General features: G+C 42.3%; 1 protein-coding gene across 1 annotated transcript in view; it reads right to left on the reverse strand.

Annotated features, from left to right (window-relative positions):
- The window catches only part of net1 (neuroepithelial cell transforming 1), a 28,253-nt gene extending 20,545 nt beyond the window's left edge, over nt 1-7,708 (reverse strand). Inside the window, exon 1 of the mRNA XM_076722702.1 lies at nt 7,447-7,708. Within this exon, the coding sequence (XP_076578817.1) occupies nt 7,447-7,595 (149 nt within the window). The 5' untranslated portion in view covers nt 7,596-7,708. The remainder of the gene's footprint in view (nt 1-7,446) is intronic.
- Nucleotides 7,709-17,876: the final 10,168 nt, after the last annotated feature.

The following is a 17,876-nucleotide window of genomic DNA, read 5'->3' on the forward strand; positions in this document are numbered from 1 at the left end:
CGACCATGAGAATGCTCAAGAAAAGTCCACTCTGACCTAAAGTCTCAGCCAAAAAGTGAGTAAAGCTGATGATCTCAGTTCAAAGCATTCATACGGCGATAAGTGGGGGGGACTGTGATTCAGGGAGCAGCGGTGTCCTGAGAAAACATCCACCTCCCATTACCTACCACAGCCTCAGCATGGTGGAGCTGCAGCGATGTCCTCCAACTCAGACCAGGACTCACAGATAAGGATCCTCCCAGTCAGAGAGGGAAGGACAACATGACCCCAGTCCACTTCCTCAAAGAGGCTTCATCAACCGCTAAGCTGTCCTTAGACCTAAGACCCCTGTGAGATTTGAAGGAGGAGTCCTTTATCCCACACCTTCCTCCCTCCCAAAGATTTGGACATGGCCCAAATGTCTCTTTTTGTTGGGATTTTCAAGCAGGGGACAGCTTTTCCCTTTTTTGGGACTCCACAGAGGGATTGTCTGAACTGAACACTCCCCCAAACCAGTCATGCATCCCGTAAATCCTTCTCACATCAAACAACTTATGTTCAACCTGCGCGATCATAAAAGTATTACAACAAGGTTAGGCCGGATGAGGCCACATTGAGGACAATTACACAACACACCACGCTCAGTGAATGAATGGTCACACAGCACGAAGAAAAACATCAAAGCAGCCCTTAAGATCTGACTTATACCAACAATAAATTGGATTTTTATTGAAGCACTATTTCACGGTAATGAAATACTTTCAATGACTGTCACGACTGCCGTACAAGGCCGAGTGACTGTGCAACTTATGAAACTCAGTAAACGGATAGCTATGCACTGGCTTGACTTATTGCTACGGTTTATGTTGATAAAAACCTAAGCGTCAACAAAAGATCAAATATTAAGACATGGTGAAGTATGTTTAAAGGAACTAACACGCAACAATAGTGCATCACACTCAGCAGAACCGACAGCACGATGAATCAAAGCTCTGCTTTCACAATCCAATGTGGGACTTACACATGATTGGAAATGGTGTCACAATAATTGGTAACACTGCACATGTATACATGTCTTAGTGTCTTAAGTGGCAGGACCTAAAAAAGCATCAGCATCCGGAGAATGCTGAGCTGCCCAGAAACACTTGTTCTGTGTGAGTGTGTGTGTGTCCGGCAAGTGCTGCTTGTAAGGCTGAGTCATTCCAGTAATAGTGCTGCTCTACTACTGTTGCTCCAGGTGGTCTTTACCCAGTGACACAGCCAACTGTCCATCCATGTACAGCTCAGCTCTGCAGGCAGCTGCAGCACTCACTGCACCCTCTCTCTCTGCTCCGACACTTAATAAGTGGGCTGGGGTTTGAGGTAAAACAATGAATTAATTTATCGAAAGATATTTTTCAAGCACAAATGTCAAACATTGTCTGGTTTTTGTTCAAGTGTGCTGCTTTTCTCTGTTTTATATCATTGCAAATTGAATATCTGTTGGACTGTTGGTCAGATAAAGCAAGATATTGGAGACATTACAAGCTGCAAAATACTTTGCCCCATTCCATTTAAATGTAATGCAAATTATTATTTTTAATAACAATCTATGCCACTTGAATGACAATAAATGTCTAATTTTTCTGCCCTCTATCAATCATGTTGAGCTGAAGTAATTAATTGATTCAATTTCAAATCAATACAGTTAATGTACCAAAAAACACTGCAATGATTTGGCCACACTGATTGTTACCTTGCTGTCCAATAGCTATTGAGAACAACCAAATGGCAGGAAGTGAGGTGTTCTATAGTTTAGCAACAGCAGCAGCAGTTTGTGTGGCACAAACGGAACAGAGCTGGATAAGTGACATTAACTCTGAAAATCCACCACAGCTGAAAAACAGCCACCACAGGCCACTCGGTGGTTAACAAGTGATCTCTGGTAAGCTGAGTGAGTGAGATTAGGAGTAAAACTGCTTGTAAATGACCACAAGCCAGAGTTGTTGAACATGACTGTAGCCTGTTAAGCCATGTCACAAAAGAGACAATACAATGAAAACAGGTCCTGTGGAGCTTAGAGGGTTGAACCGAGTGCCAACACAGACGAATGAACTGCGTTCGGTTTGGAGATCCTGCTGGGACCACCCATGTTAGAAATGTATGCGCTGATGCTCCTGTAAGGTGTTCTGGGTAAACACCATGTGCTGTGGTATAACAACAATAGCTAAAGAGAAAAACAAAATGAGAAGCTTCCTGGGTGTCCTGGAAGCATGCCAGGGGTCAGAGGTCACCGCAGGTGTTGCTCAGACTTAACTGTCAAAGAATTAGCTTGACACTCCCGTCCAGGGCAGTTTGTCCTGTTGAAGTGTCCTCAAACCCCCAATTTGGCCACACGGAATGTCAATCTCTTAACTTCTCAAGGAGGCGATGTACCGCCTGATGGTTAAAAGATGACAGATCAACCCATTCAACTGTAGTTTGAAATGCTGGACAGACAGAGATCGAAAAGATCTCTTATCACACACTTCACTACTGTCAAAACATTCCAACACTCTCTGTGACTATAGCAGGAGATATCCACTGATTTACGGACACATGTTAAGGAGTTTCTACCCATTTCATGTCTCCATCTGGGGTGACGTATGCCTTATGACATAACTTTACGAGATACACACGGTCACGACCCTGTGGCATCCATGCTCTTTAATAGTGCTTATTTGTAATTTTGATGGCCGAAGATCTGACGTTCACTCTGCTGTTGCACAACCCCAGTCTCCCCAGACACAAACCTCAAATGACAGACTAACATATGAGTCCACAGAGCTAAAATAGAAGTGGACAGGGCTGTCATGGGAAACATTTGTGAGCTTCACTGTGGTTTGGGTTTTAAGGTTGTGACAAATATCTCTGCCGCAAAGACATCAGGGTGCATTTGTGCTTCTGAAATACACTGTGACTTCAATCACTGCGGGCTGATGCTCAATAAAGAAATTATCTATTGACATGCGTCTTCCACAGCCACATGCCTTGTCCTAGTGTCCTTGAGCAAGGCCTTACATGTATAGTCTAGTACAACATTTAGGCCATGGCAATTATCTTCATCTTCATCTTAGTGTGAAGAAAAATGGATGGACGGAGCACTGGCCTACAACAGCATTAAGCATGTGCAATACGTTGAAGTATTGTAGTCGTCAGTAATACCTTATTCCGAGCACCAGTCCAGTCCCTACTGTTCATTCAAATGTCTGACGAGGACAAGACAATGAGTCCAACACCTACAGAGCATTGTGCTGTTAAACAGAAAGTTACACCATCTTGCCAGCTACACCACTCACGCTTCATTAAGGTGCAGCATATCATAGTCAGTTCCTGTACTGTTACTGTGAGCGCTGCCAGGAAAATTTACTACCAAAAGGCACATTCTGACTAATGGCAAGCATGTCATGCCTGTTGGGCATTTGGATTTATTGTATTGCTGGAACCCTGATTCTTTGGAACTTCTTGTAGCACTCATGTAAATACTTCTATTTCTATCAGTAGAGTCACTCAGTATAAAGGCATCACAAAGCTATTAAAACGTCACTAAAACATGATGACGCACAGAGCATGCTGATTGGTTAACAGAGACGCATGTTTGTGTGGTGGCTGACAGTAAGGAAGAGTCTTATCTGCAGTGCGTAGGGCCTCCAGAGAATCCTACTGGTTCATGGCATGCTGATGAAAAATGACAAGCACTGGCCCAGGAGCCAGTCTGGGCCACACTCACTGTCTGACGATTGTTACATCATCGGGCTTTCAGCCAAGGTGTAGCTGGTTTCTCACACTAGCGTAGAAAGACATGCTGGGAATCTCAGGGGAGATGAGAACCTGCAGCAATTACAAATAACTGCTCCTCCACTCATTGACTCAACATCTCACTGCTATATCTAAACAACTCCTCTTTAGCGAGCGGTGTCGCAGCAGGGTATTTGTAATGAAAGAGGTAAGAGGAAGTAAGCTCATCACAACTGGTTTGTTTTGTCCATCGACAGTTTCAAGAGTTTTATTCAAACAAGATGCTATAATTTAAATGATGCTATTATTTAAAGTGCATTCTATCATTATGTCTGATGCAACTCTTACGTCCTCTTATCCTTTGTTTGTAGGGTCTGTGTACTTTGATCAACATAAATTGTATGACATGGACATCTTACTAATAGACTCTAGGATAATCACGTGCCATTGGTGGCAAATGCTGTGAGTCCAAGACCCAGCTGATGCAGAATGAACATGTTATACCTACTCAGGCATTGTGCGGTGTGAATTAGAGACACGTGACTTCAAGGTTTAAAGATCTTTTTGTGTGGACAGTTCTGCTGATGGATCCTCCTGTGTTTCTCACTTGTCTTTCTCCTCTTCCTTAGGGTCCTGGTATTGCTCACATTGGTTCACTGTCACACTGTGATGGCTTACTGGCCACTTGAATACAACAGTTAGACAAAAACAAAACGTCTCCTGTTAACAGTTTATAACTGTTTGGCTGATTTTGACTGAGGGAATACATGTTTATGTTACAGTGTGTAGGTGTACTGGGCTCTATCTGATCTCTTCTGCCCGTGAATTCCTATGACACTGAAAGCAATCCAGTGTAGTGAACGTACCATCTGATTCTCACACCTCCTTGAACTATTTTACTAGTGATTAAGATAAAAGAATAACCCTGGCCTTGCTGTTGTCGAAATCATTCCACGAGCCAGCAGGCTCAATCCTATAAACAGTATGTACGTCAGCAGTTCTGTATCTTTTGAAAGAGAAACCAAATCCCTGATTACTCTTTGTGAGCTGGATGGATGAGCAACAACTAAATGTCTGAAACAGAAATTCTTCAAAAGAGTCAGCGCTATTAATAATGTCCAAGAATATCCGGTTGACTTATTCGCTATTTTTTGTGTTACAGACAAGTTACAGACATCTGAGCAATTAATCAGGTCAAAAATATCTGTTTCTGTAGAAAATGACTCACTGGATGTACACTTATCCAACGTCATGTTTCCCATACTATGAAGAGTTTTGAAAGCTGATAGTGCCTGTGTATTTCATGAATACGTGATTGATATCACTACACATTCATCACTGCCTCCAGCCTGCGGACAAAGGTCCTTTCTACTCCTCTACCTGTGTTTATGTGTTGAGGGTAGTCTGGCCCATGAGTCAGTGGATTAGCATCCCAGCTAGCCCTGCCTTTGTTTGCTGAAGTTGGCTAAATGTGAAACTGAACAACTTCAGCAGTGGCCCCACCTGCGCCCACGTTGGCTAGTATCTACTGATACCGTGGAAGACTTACACATGAACACTCATGCAGTATCCTCATGAAGCTGACAGGTAAATCAGCAGCTGATAAGAACAATATCAAGAAGATAATCACACAAGAATGTGCATACTATTGTTTTATTACATGTTATATGAAGTGAAGTTTGGCAGAGGTGCAAACCCCACCCTAAGAACATTTATTTAACTCTCCGCCCAGTCAACGTGAGATTTTAACCACGATGCTTTACATGGACAATGAACTTTCAATGCTGAGTTCACAAGCTACAAACCAAGCTTGTTTATTTCTGTTGGTTGAATTCTGCACGTGCTTGGCAACAAGATCACGAAAAAAGAAAAATTCCACTGCCAACATCTAATGCCAGTCTCATTTGGGAAATCAAGCCTCATTTTCTCTCACTCAACGCTTATGTTTTTTTTCCATAAACCTTGTTATGGAGGTCAAATATTGGGTGATGTTTTTCCATGTTTGTCTGCAGAGCCTGTTGGGCACAGGGCAGGGCTGGGGCACTTTGGCACACAACATGGAAAGCCTTTCAAATGAGTCCAATAATAACTGCTCAGGGTTTATTACACCAAAACATACTGATTGCTATTATTGTGTATTAGCCTCTGGTCTGACAACGTACCAGCACTATTTAAGTACTGGTCATATTTATAGCCAATATATAAAAGACATTACCTAAAAAGACAATATGTATGTACAGCATTCTATTTTCTGCTCATCTCTAACATAATACAGAGAGAGAGAGAGAGAGACAGAGACAGAGACAGAGAGAGAGAGAGAGAGAGAGAGAGAGAGAGAGAGCGAGGTGGGGTTGGAAAAACACTGTTTAAACACACAGGTTTATCATTTTGGGTACAAAGGAGATGCACCAATAAATTGGACTATTAGCTGAAATCAGTTTTCAAAAAACAACACTGTATTGTGATGAATTAATTTTGTGGCTGATTTTGGAACTGGGAAAGAACAGGTTCACATTTATTCAAGTCTATCCTAAAAAATACTGAAATGCCCACATTGACAGAGTGATGGACAGTGTGTGCATTCCTCCTCTCAATATTGGCAGTGAAGTGATCCCATCCTAGCGCAACTCCAGTGTAAGATATGGGAGACAAAATCCACAGTTCTGTGAACAGATGCAGCCTAAAGTTGAGCAAAAGCTGATATAAAAGTGAAGTCACATCAAGTGGATATCTTCTCATTAGTGTCTAATTAGTCAGTCACTAATCAGTTGAATTAGTGCAAAATACCCAATTTAATTAGACATGATTTTCTTGCAGAGTGGAGGAACAATGACTTATAGAAGTATTGTATGCACATATGGGTTGGCAGGTGAGACTTTAAGAAGGTGAGAGTATCCTTTAATGAAACATATATGTGTGTGTGTGTGTGTGTGTGTGAGTGTGTGTGAAACTGTTTTGCACATACATTTGTGTTCAGACTCAAAAACACACACAGCTGTAATAAGCATGATAAAAACCTATGGGTGCATCTGAATAGAATAATAAACACAGAGCCAAACCTGCTGTGACAACACAGAAAAGCAGTATGAATGAATCTGCTGAGGAACCCCCTCAACATTTGTACAAGGGCCAATATAAAAACTGCAATTCTGAGACAAACAACTTAGTACTGCAGTACATTAACTGTAAATACTCAAGATTTTACATGCAGATTTCCAATTGCAAACGGAAACACACAAATGAAAGCAGATAACGCAACAAGACACCAAACACAAAAGAAAGAAAGTGGGTATAGTAAGCGGCGGGCCACACTAATGCATACAGAGGGGCCCCACGGTGGCCCTTGGCTGACATCTTGTGGCATTTTGACGCAACCGCAAATATCGGTACACAGTTCACAAGAAATGTGGACTAAATTGTGTGTGTTTGCATTAACTGCTGGCTTTCTCGAAATGGCTAGTCATACTCACTTGCATATTTCGACGTTACAAACCCTTTATGCAAAGAAAACACACCGTGGACGCCGAGTAATGTTCTGCTTATAGCTGCAGTGTGCCAGGCTAAAGCATGCTAGCCACCGTTACCTCAACTATAAACGTTGTCCGGAGTAATAGTCAAGACTGTTTTGGCACGAACGGCTTTATTGCAGCTTTTGGCTTTGTAACGGTAGTTTCGGTGAGTTTTGTTCGGACTTTGAACAGATGGACTCACCGTCTGAGACTGCTGTTGTTGTTGTTGTTTTCGAGGGGAGACTCTTCTTCATCAGCTGAAAACTTCCTCTTCAAGTTCCTGGAGCTCGCTTGTCTTTTCGGTTTCTCTGAGGTCGAAACGGGAGCTTGGACTTCACCGGTTTCACCCATTTGAAATGTCTTAGACCGGTGGCGTTTTAACTACGTGACGTTAAAAGGTTAAACGGAACAATAACAATAGATGCTACTACAAAAGCCTAGGGCTCGTAACTGTTTTTGAATATGGCGGAAATCCAAAAACCGACCAATAAGGGGAGAATAAAGGAAGTCGTTGCTAGGATATTACGCTTAATGGGCGGGGCCAGAGTAGTTGATGTACGGTAGTGTCGACGGTATAATGCATTCGTAGTACCAACAGCGTTTTCCATTTATTCCATAAAAACTATATTCTCATACACAATATTAAAAACACTGCACACACTTGCCTTGATGAACTAGTTTCTGTTCATATTTATATTGACAGAAAAAAGACGTTGCTAATCAGACCATGTGGCGAAGTAGGAGGGAATGCTATTTTCTGAAATGTTTTAATTGAAATCCTTATTGTACTAGGCTTCTCTTTTCAGAGAAAATGCTCAGCATCAAACAGCAGACAGATGCAGTTAGAGTATGCTTGTGTACATTGTGAAGCATGGAGGCCAAAAGGACAGTGAACAGTGGCCTGTGATTCACCAGGGGGCCACAGCTCCAAATGAATGCTCATGCTGCTCTGTAACTGCTGCAGCTGTTCGCCACCAAGTCCTCCATGTCAACTTAAACGGTGCTAATGTGTGTTCACGGTCTGTTTCTGCTGGCTGCAAGCAGCCAAAAAAGTTAGATATTGCAGGTTTAAGTAAAGAATGTGAGTGTTTCTCACCACTGAGCACTTTATGATCCAATACTTGCCTTTTACCCTCAAACTGTCAGGATGGTTTCATGACACTTTAATGATGGCAGCCTATAACATTTACTCATTTGGCAGATGGTTTAGTCTAAAGGCAGCTCAGTGGTTCGCACTGACACCTCACACCTAGGTCCTGGGTTTGAGTCCCAGTCCTTTCTGTGTGGAGTCTGCCTGTTCTCCATGTGTCTGGGTGGGTTCACTCCAGGTTTTTCTCCAGTTTCGTCTCACAGTACAAACACATGCAGCTTAGGCTGATTAGAGACTTGAAACTGTCTGTGAATCTGATGGTTTGTGTGTATGAAATCATATACAAATGAATGCAGAAAACTGATTTCACAAATCTGTGATTTTTATTTTAGCAAGGGTCACCAATTAAATCACATATAAACAAATATTACATGACCTGTGTAATGTGACTCGGAATAAATGCCAATATTGTGTAAGAAAATACTCATACAACAAACAAATGTCATGGGTTATGGTGCTGTTAAAGTTTTGTTTATATTAGTAATTAGTTGTAACACAAAACAATTTTGTACATTTTTAATTTATACTATAGGTCAGACTCTTATATACAGTATGTAGACATACCAATGATCAGCTCTATGCAGGCAAAACTTACAAACTGACAACTTTAAACTCAAGATTTTAAACATAAATTTCACAAAATATGGTTCAAGGCTACAGATTCAACTACCCAAGAGTGCATCCAGTAAGATCAAGTTCAAATTAGCTCCACCCTGTCCAACTACAACTATAAAACGCTTCTTATATTAGATATAATATGCAACACTAACACTAATACACGTATAACACAGCATTTTCCGGCATTGAGTACTGTTATTGTTGGTACTTCAAATACATTCTGCTGATAATAATTAAATTTACTCCCATTTCAATGCAGGGTTAAGTAAAGGATGTATTCCCTCCATCACTGCTTGAAACCAATCACAACTGAATGCTCTCCTACAGCCACATCATTATTTACTACTAACTGAAAGCAGTCACATTTGACTGCTATGTTTCACATTAAAATATGTCCAAAGACAAATTACAGTACATTGAAGCTCTTATTGTGAGGTACCTATAGGTTATACATTGCATTTGTCAAGGTTAACAAACTGCTATTGTTTGCAAAAGCTTTTTTTCTATGCAAATCCTTAAATTTCTGTAAAGCAATTGAAGAAATGATTTATGTCTCCACAAAGGCTTGTTACAAGAAGACATATCTTTCTTTTGAGGGGCCATAAGCTTAACCATTTGGGAACCACTGACATCCAGCCTAAAAGGACTCAAGTTGGTGCTGCTTGGCTGAGGGCAGCCTCCTACTAGCTGCTTCATCTGGGCTATTCTGATCCAGGTAGTACACACCTGGCAGCACATTCTCACCTGCTGTTGGCTCACACTGGCACGAGGTGGCTGCAGGGGAAGAGTGGGTATGACATGTCCATTCTTTTCTGATATCCATCTTTGCAGACCGGTGATCAACATGGGTCATTGGCAGTTGAAGAGTTAAAGAATTTCCCAAAATGGGATCAATAAATTAGTACAATACATTAAGGCTTTAACCACACATATACAGCTGATTTGCAAAATGAACATTTTCCTTTGCGTTTCATTTATCTTTTCCAGCTCTGGTTTTCAGTTGTGTCATCACTGAACTTCAAAAACAAAAAGACACAGCGGTGCAGAAAGCTGTTTGATTTCCAGGTTAGGTCTCTTCAATCAGTCTGGGGGAGTCAGCTCTTATGGTGCATGGATCCACAGGTTGTATGCAGTCCTCTTGAAAATACTGAAATAAAATAGCAAAACTCTGAATGTTCTGTGTCTGGGTCTCATTAGCTCTAGAATATCTTTGTGAGATGCAAATGCAAAACATTTCATGAGTTACAGGAAATAAAAACACATGGAAAATGCAAAGTCTGCATTATTGTTCTCATTGTATGCACAATGTATGCAGCTCAATTACCTTAAAGGGGTAGTTTGTAACTTCTGTCGACCTCTAGTGGTGATCAGTGGGAAGTGCAGCACCATCGACTGGTTGCAGGCGGTGTAAATGACATGGATAATAAATCCTCTTTTTCAAAAGATACAAGTCATAGATTTATTAAAGTTGAGATTAAGTAGAGTTCCATGAATCCACGAGCAACCTTCAAACTCCTGAATGATCTTTTCCAGCTTGTGTCAAGAAACAAAGCGCCAGTAGTTACTTTCTTCTGCTTGTCCTGCGTTTGGCTGAAGACTCACAAATGCATTGATCCACAGTTCTATAACCGATTTCAAATGGTGCTAGAAGGCTGCAGTGGACTCTAAGCACCAGAGGAAATCAGTTATCTTTTAGTGGGGAAAGAGGAGGAGGAGGAGGAGGAGGAGGAGGAGGAAGGGATGTCCTGTGCTTGTCCTCCTGAGGCTCACTCACTGCCAGAGCTGTCCTCCTGTCCCCAAGAACACTGATTTCAAATGGTGCTAGACAACAGGAACACACATCTAAACCACCACGTGAAACCAGCTTCTGGGGGAAGATGTTTTTGGTGTTGGATCACAGCTGCAGCGGTGAGATGAACCGACGGCAGGGAGTTAAATGACAATAAGGGTTTGTTAGCTTGTTTGGGATGCCATGCAGTGGAATACTCACTCAGTCTTGACAAAGTCTTCATTTGACGGAACAAAGCGTCGCAATTCTCCATACAAAACCAAGGATCCCCTTGACACATTAATCCAGCCAGGAAAACTACTATTTCCACTAGTGCTGCTACTATGTCTTCTAATAACAATAACAATAACCAGATGTTATAAATAATAAGGCCTATTCTTGCCAAAACAAAACAGAGTTATAATAGAAATGCAACCACAGTAAGGACTCCATGAAAAAGCCGTTGAGCCATGCTTCAGAAACACACACAGCATCACTAGCATCAAGTTAGTTCAGCCGTACTTGTTTCGACTACCATCCTCCCTGCAGCACGTCCATGTGCCAATCTGTCTGTTGATGAGCTGTTCCGTCAGAGGAGGAGAAACCTGACAGTGCTTCTTATTTGGAGAAAGTCTGTCTTAAACATGAATGTAGTTGTCATGGCAGCGCAGTGACACGGGCGGCTGGTACTTGAAAATTCGCCTCCACCAGCAGAGAGGAATTCAAACAGGAGAGAGATCACAACAAACAAGGCTGACAGCACATGACAGCAACGCTTGTATTAGGAGAAATTCATAGTGGGTGCTGCCAGCTGCACACTGACACGTGGCGTTCTTTTAGATATTCAGTATAATGATGTGTACTTACTTTCTTCTAAAGCGCGTTCGAGTACTCAGCAGCCTCATCGTCGCTGCCACTGATCCTGCAGGGAGGAAGACTGAAGAATCACATGACGACAGAGTTGAAAGCCCTTGTGGGTGAATGAATGTATGTGTATACATGCATCAATATTCATGAGTGTGCTGTACACACCCCTTATCTCCAACAATAGCTCATTTAACATCCCCGGAGCTAAAGCTACGTGACATTGAATGCAACTGATTGTACCTGTCCTGCAGGTATGGATGGACATGATACACCTTTCCCTTGCCTTACCCTCAACACTCCAGTTCCCATATATGCCACTTCACAACCCTTTCTCTTCAAACACACATCTAATTTGCTAAAACCATTCAGTTCTTGTTGCCATGCCTGTTCAGGCTTTCTGTGTTCCCTTCCCAGATGAAGCCAGTCAGATGCCAAATGAGACTTTCAACACGCACATTTAGGTTATCTTCTTAATACGAGCTGAATTTAGCAGAGCTCATTGTACATATGAGGTGAATGAATGTTTGAATACTGTCGTCGTACCGCAGGGTGGAGCTTGCTGTCATACTATTTTAAGGATGATAAGGACAAATATGAGATCAAGCTGTTGTTTCATTCTAACATAACACAGTGGGGAAATACAACACAGTGGGTGTGGTAGTTGTGAAATATAACTTGTAAACCCACAAAATAATGTAGTTACTTAAAGCTAACTCTTCACCTCTGAAGTAACGCAAGGCTAGTTGCTAGTTAACTGTACATGCTAACAATTGCAGTTTAACCCAGCACGCTTTTGCTCTGGTGTTTCTGAATGATCAGTGATCTGGCTCTCAGGCATATTTTTGGTTGGCTGTGTTTCAGTATGAACAGTTTGCTTCCCCACATCACTGCTGTCAGAAGGTTCTAAACTGTATGAGTTTGTTTTAATATTGCTGGAGGAGTATTACACTATTACACATTTTTTGGAGACTATGCTGTGATGCAAAGCTGGCTTTTGCTGCAGAACAGACAGACCACACTGTCTGCATCTTCCAGCCACACGTGGCTCCATATTTCGTTTTCTCGATGGTCCATGATGGTCAATGGAGAGCATAATAGCTGCAGGTTATGAACGAGCAGAGGCAGATTAAAACTATTAGTGCAACTAGTAGTACAGATTAGCGCACAGTGTCTGTCCAGCTTTAGAAATTCAGCGAGATTACTTCTCAGAGTGACAAAATCTTCAAGTGAGTCTGAGTCATCCAGCAGAATCAGGAAAATGATGATTCTGTTAGGCACATTTTACGACCCAGCTGGCATATTCTCATCACTCGTTTAATGAAAAAAAGCTGATTTGAAACCTCATCACTCGATTAAATGGTTTGTGAAAGCTGCTGCATTGTCTTGCGGCCCTCGCATCCCTATTCCCTCTGTGACATACGAGCAGAGGCGCACATCCAGGTAGAGGAATGTCCAAACAGAGACCACGTGTGTGTGGTGTCTCGTGTCATAGCACAAAGACCTCTGTAGGCAGCCATTTGTGGGAACCGGTGCCCGGCACTTACGTAACCAGCCAGGTCGCCATGACAACAAGGCTACAGTAAATCCTGCATTGTCCCAGTGGCTCTTACAGGTGTTTCAAGGATGAGTGTCAGATGACCCGTGACGACAGAGGTGTTACAATTGGCATGTCCAGGTTGGACCATTACTTGGGGTTTAATGGCACCCTACCTGGGATCTAGGAGGCTGGTGGCAGTGGGGGGGAGAGCAAGCTGGACATTTCATAGCTAAACTGATCAAGCAGATATGACCTCACACTGAGATGCACTTCAATTGATGACACGATATTTTGTCATGCCGTCACATGTGGTGTAACACGTCCTGTAATTCTGCTGATTGGCACAAGAGGGCGTCACGACATCTCGAAGCTCGCATGGCATCCAGCGAGACAGTCACAACGGTGATGTGACTGCCTGTGTTTTCACGCAGGGGAAGCTCTCGTCTCTCCTGCCCTTAGTTTAGAGAGGTCAAAGGTCAGTTGTACAGCAGCAGCAGTGCTGAGAGAGATACAACCTAGTGTAAGTCATGGGGGAATAATTGCACACTACAGCGGATACAGAAGTGAATGTTAAGATGTCAAACAAATGAAGGGATCTCACTTCAAAGTATAATAACAAAGGTGTAATTTCCACTAAGGATGGTGGTGATTTGCTGTTTACAGCCAACACAGTCCAGATGAGGCATGTGATGATAAACCAGAGAATTACAGAGATTTCTAATGAAAAATTACTGGATGAAGTTTCACTTTCACCTCTCTCCTGCTGTCCGTACATAAGCTGCCTCTCTCTTGATTGCCCAAAACTGCACACTTTCAATTCTCTTTTCTTTCTTTCTTTCTGTCTTTCTACTTCTTTTCCTTTCTCCCTCCCTCTTTATGGCTCAACTCACCAAAGCTAGGCAGTGTCTGACTCGCATCCATCCTGCATGGAGGGATGGATGCCCCTCTGCCAAGGCGCCCCTGTCCCTAAAGAATCTGTGCACACCACAGTCCAGAAGAAGAAGTGATCACCATCAGCTCAAAGGATTTAAAAGAGTCAGACTAAAAGAAAATGGAAACAGTAGAGGCTTACGCAAACCTAGGACCAACACCAGCCCCCTGCAGTATGAATGCAGGAGTGAGTGAGGGACACACACACACACACACACATACACACACACACACACACACACACACACACACACACACACACACACACTCACACACACATCCCTCTTTTTCGCTCTCTGGGGAGAAAGGCTTCCTTGTGGAGGTGAGGCGAGTGCTTGTTGTCGGCTCTCACTCCGGCTTCCTGTTCTATTCTCTCCCAGGATGTGACACAGAGAGACAGAGGCTCCCACAGACGCACACGCACACACAAATACACACACACCGCTGGCATGAATGGCAGGCCATGGCTCCCACGGGTGACGGTGATGTCATCCTCCCTGTCGCTCCATCCGTCTGTCCACGCTGCCTCTGTGCCTGGAAGGAGAGAGGTAGAAATGACGTTAAATGATGACGATTGCGAGTTTATATAAGATCTTTTTTTTTTTTTGTCTCTTGTTTGCAGTTTTGCTGAGTCATGGTGCAATACTCCACTATGCCGATAACTGGGTCCCTTTCATAACAAGTCTATTTTCTGGGGTCAAAGATGTGTCTTTTCTGAATCATCATTTTATCCTGTAAACTACAGAGTTCATGTGCACTGTCGTCAACCCTTAGGAAAGAATGGATAAGTGAATGAATAAATGGATGCAGCAATGGGAAGGTGAGAGTAGGAGGGGGAGCAGCAGCATTAATCCAATAGACGCACAGGATGTTCACGCCATTTAGCAACAACTATTAGTCACACTGCGGCACTACTGTCTGAACCACCTGCCACAGGCCGCATCATCACACACCTTCAGGTGAGAAACTGAGAGCGTTTTGCATTTGAGAGCGTGTGGGGGGGGGTGAATCACTGATAAAAATGGACATTCTGTTGTCCAGGCATGACAAGTGTCACTGAAGAACAAGATGACCGCGTTGTCAGTGTGCGTGTTAAAGCCTCATCACTGCGCAATCGTGGCAATTTTGACAGTTTGAGAAAAGTACAGCATCGTTCTCTGCCCTCTTTGTGCAATGAGGTGACGCATGGGCATCCATTGTCACTTGCACTGTAAAAGAATCACCACAATAAAAAAAAAAAAAAAAAGGCTTTATGACGAATTACGTCATGGCTTTTCACTGGACTTATATGTGGTTCATTCCACCAACCAGAGTGTGTCATGATAAGCTGAAGAAAGGGATGCAACAACCTTTGTCCTGCCTACCTCACATGAACTTTGACCAATGGAAATAATGGTCTAACGAAGGTAGAATTGCACTGCATTACATAAACGTAACATAACTTGCTTGACAGTATGTCTTGCAGTTCACCGCTTGACCAGGAGTGAACATTTTTTTGGTCAACTTTTTAAACAAACACTATTTCCCACTAAAACAAGGCTGTTGGGAGTTTACACATCACTAGCTTGACAGACTGACACTACTGGAGTGGGGAGGTATGAGAGTGGACAGAGTTTAGATGCCTGATGATTTTTAGACAGCAAGGATGAAAGCTTAAAATGTGGGAAAAATGGCATTAAAGAGACTTGACAAACAAGTAAGATCGACAGAGATTTTTAGCTGCTGTTTGAAGAGTGAACCCTCAAGCTCAGCTGTTAATATATAGCAAGTGCTGCCCCACTTTTTCAGGACGACAAATGAGTTTGCACAGAGTTATAGGAGCTAGTGCACAGAGGCTTCACAAATGTAATGTCAGGACTTTGGCCTTCTCTTGGTTCAGTGGAAGCATCGCTAAGCTTTCTATAAATGTCATGCTTATCTCTGAAGACCAAGGAAAAGCACTGAGAATTGAAAGTTAATCAAAAATTTTCTGACTCTTTAAAAACCATAAATGAGAGGGTGGTGGTCATAAACTGCACAGCAGCACGGTCAAAGTGCCCTCTCCTAGCTTTTAGGTGAACTGAAACCAAAACTAATCGAACTATAAAACTATAATGTTCCATGTTGTGTGTGTTTTGTTTTTTTGGGGTTTTTTTTGCATTTTTATTGCATTTTTATTCACTTATTTGGTCAAACTTTTAATTACCAAAAGGAAGAAATGCAAGTTTTATTTCTTTCTTCTGCAGTGACAGCTAAGGCTTTCTGAGTGAAAGCTAGCTAGCCTAGAAAGTGCTAGCCATAGCACGCTGGAAACATAATCACTGCTACGTGGGCTTGTTGAGAAAACAGAAAAAGACATCTCGTATCAGTGTTTGTCGGCTATAACCTGACAGGGCTATGACACGCTCAGTACTGCACTACAGAAGCTGACAGCTCAATCTTTGCAATGCCGGCCCTCAGATGTCAGTCAACTGCTGCTGAGGGACTTTTCCACAAATACGTCCAAAAATGTCTTTCTCCTCTTCTGAAAACTGGAAAATATGCCACATAATCACAGTATCATTATCATTTATATTTCCTTGTACGAAAAGTGTTCTTCTGTTGCTACTATTACTGCTGCGATCACTGTTTGGGGGTTGGCATCTGAACCATGTTTGAGCCAGACTAAATTTTGTTAGAGGGAATGCAGCTCGAAAATGAACCAATAGGTATCAATCTGAAACCATACAATTATGTTTTTTTTTTTCTTCATGCTTTGGTGCACAGAACAACAGAAAAATGAACTGTTGTATCCCCTTGCACAAGGTTTGAGAAAAATCTGCCAAGTATCCAATATGATACACAACACAAACAAAACCGGTTAGCATGAGATTCCCAAGCTTTTTCATGTTTCAGATCAACACAAGTCACCTGAGACCATAAACCACAATTTGATAAGATTTGGTCCCAATAAAATCCACCTGAGGAGGGTTTTGAAGTAACTTAATATAGATAATTAGATTTGGAGGAAATTATAGAGACAATTGGACCTGTAATCACAAGTTTGGCTTTGATTTCTAGTGAGTAAAATGAACTGGACACCTGGCACTGATGTCTTGAAAAGCTATCATCTTTGTTGGCAGTGAATATTACTTAACATGGATTGCTTAAAGGAGGTATGCACAGTAGTGCAATGGAATGAAACACTTTAATTGTTCCTGTACGAGAAGGGAAAGACTTTGTTGCATGTGCAGTATTAAAAATCATTAAACTGCTCCTGCTGCAGGGAGCCTGTCTGGCAGCTCAGGGCCACCAACCTGATACTGACCCTCCCTTCCTGTCAAGAAACCTCCTCCCTGAGAGCCATCTTATTGTTAACATGTATCTGTTCCAAGAAAGTTAGAGCGGCTTGACACTGACATGCAGAAGAGGGGATAGCAGACAACAGATGGTGAACCACAGAGCAGTCACCGCTTCACTGTCAATAACAATTAAACCAATAATACCATCATGTAACAATTCCATAAAGAACAGTACTATACTGTATTGAAGGAGGCCTTTTTTTCCTTTCATTTCCTGAGATTGGAGAGTGAAAGTTGGCCCAAACCCAACCATTCATCATTGGGAAAGCAGCCACAGCATACAGGTGTCTGCAAGTGGGGGAGAATGTGTGCTTGCTCAAGTTAACAAGTGTGTGTGTGTGTGTGTAAAGTGCACACACTCGAATTGTTATCCGATTTCAAATGCCTGTTCTGCTCTGTGAATCAATGGGTTCTTTCACCAAATGATAACATCCCCCAGGAA

The sequence above is a fragment of the Chaetodon auriga genome, chromosome 22 (assembly GCF_051107435.1).
Source record: "Chaetodon auriga isolate fChaAug3 chromosome 22, fChaAug3.hap1, whole genome shotgun sequence".
NCBI lineage: Eukaryota > Metazoa > Chordata > Actinopteri > Chaetodontiformes > Chaetodontidae > Chaetodon > Chaetodon auriga.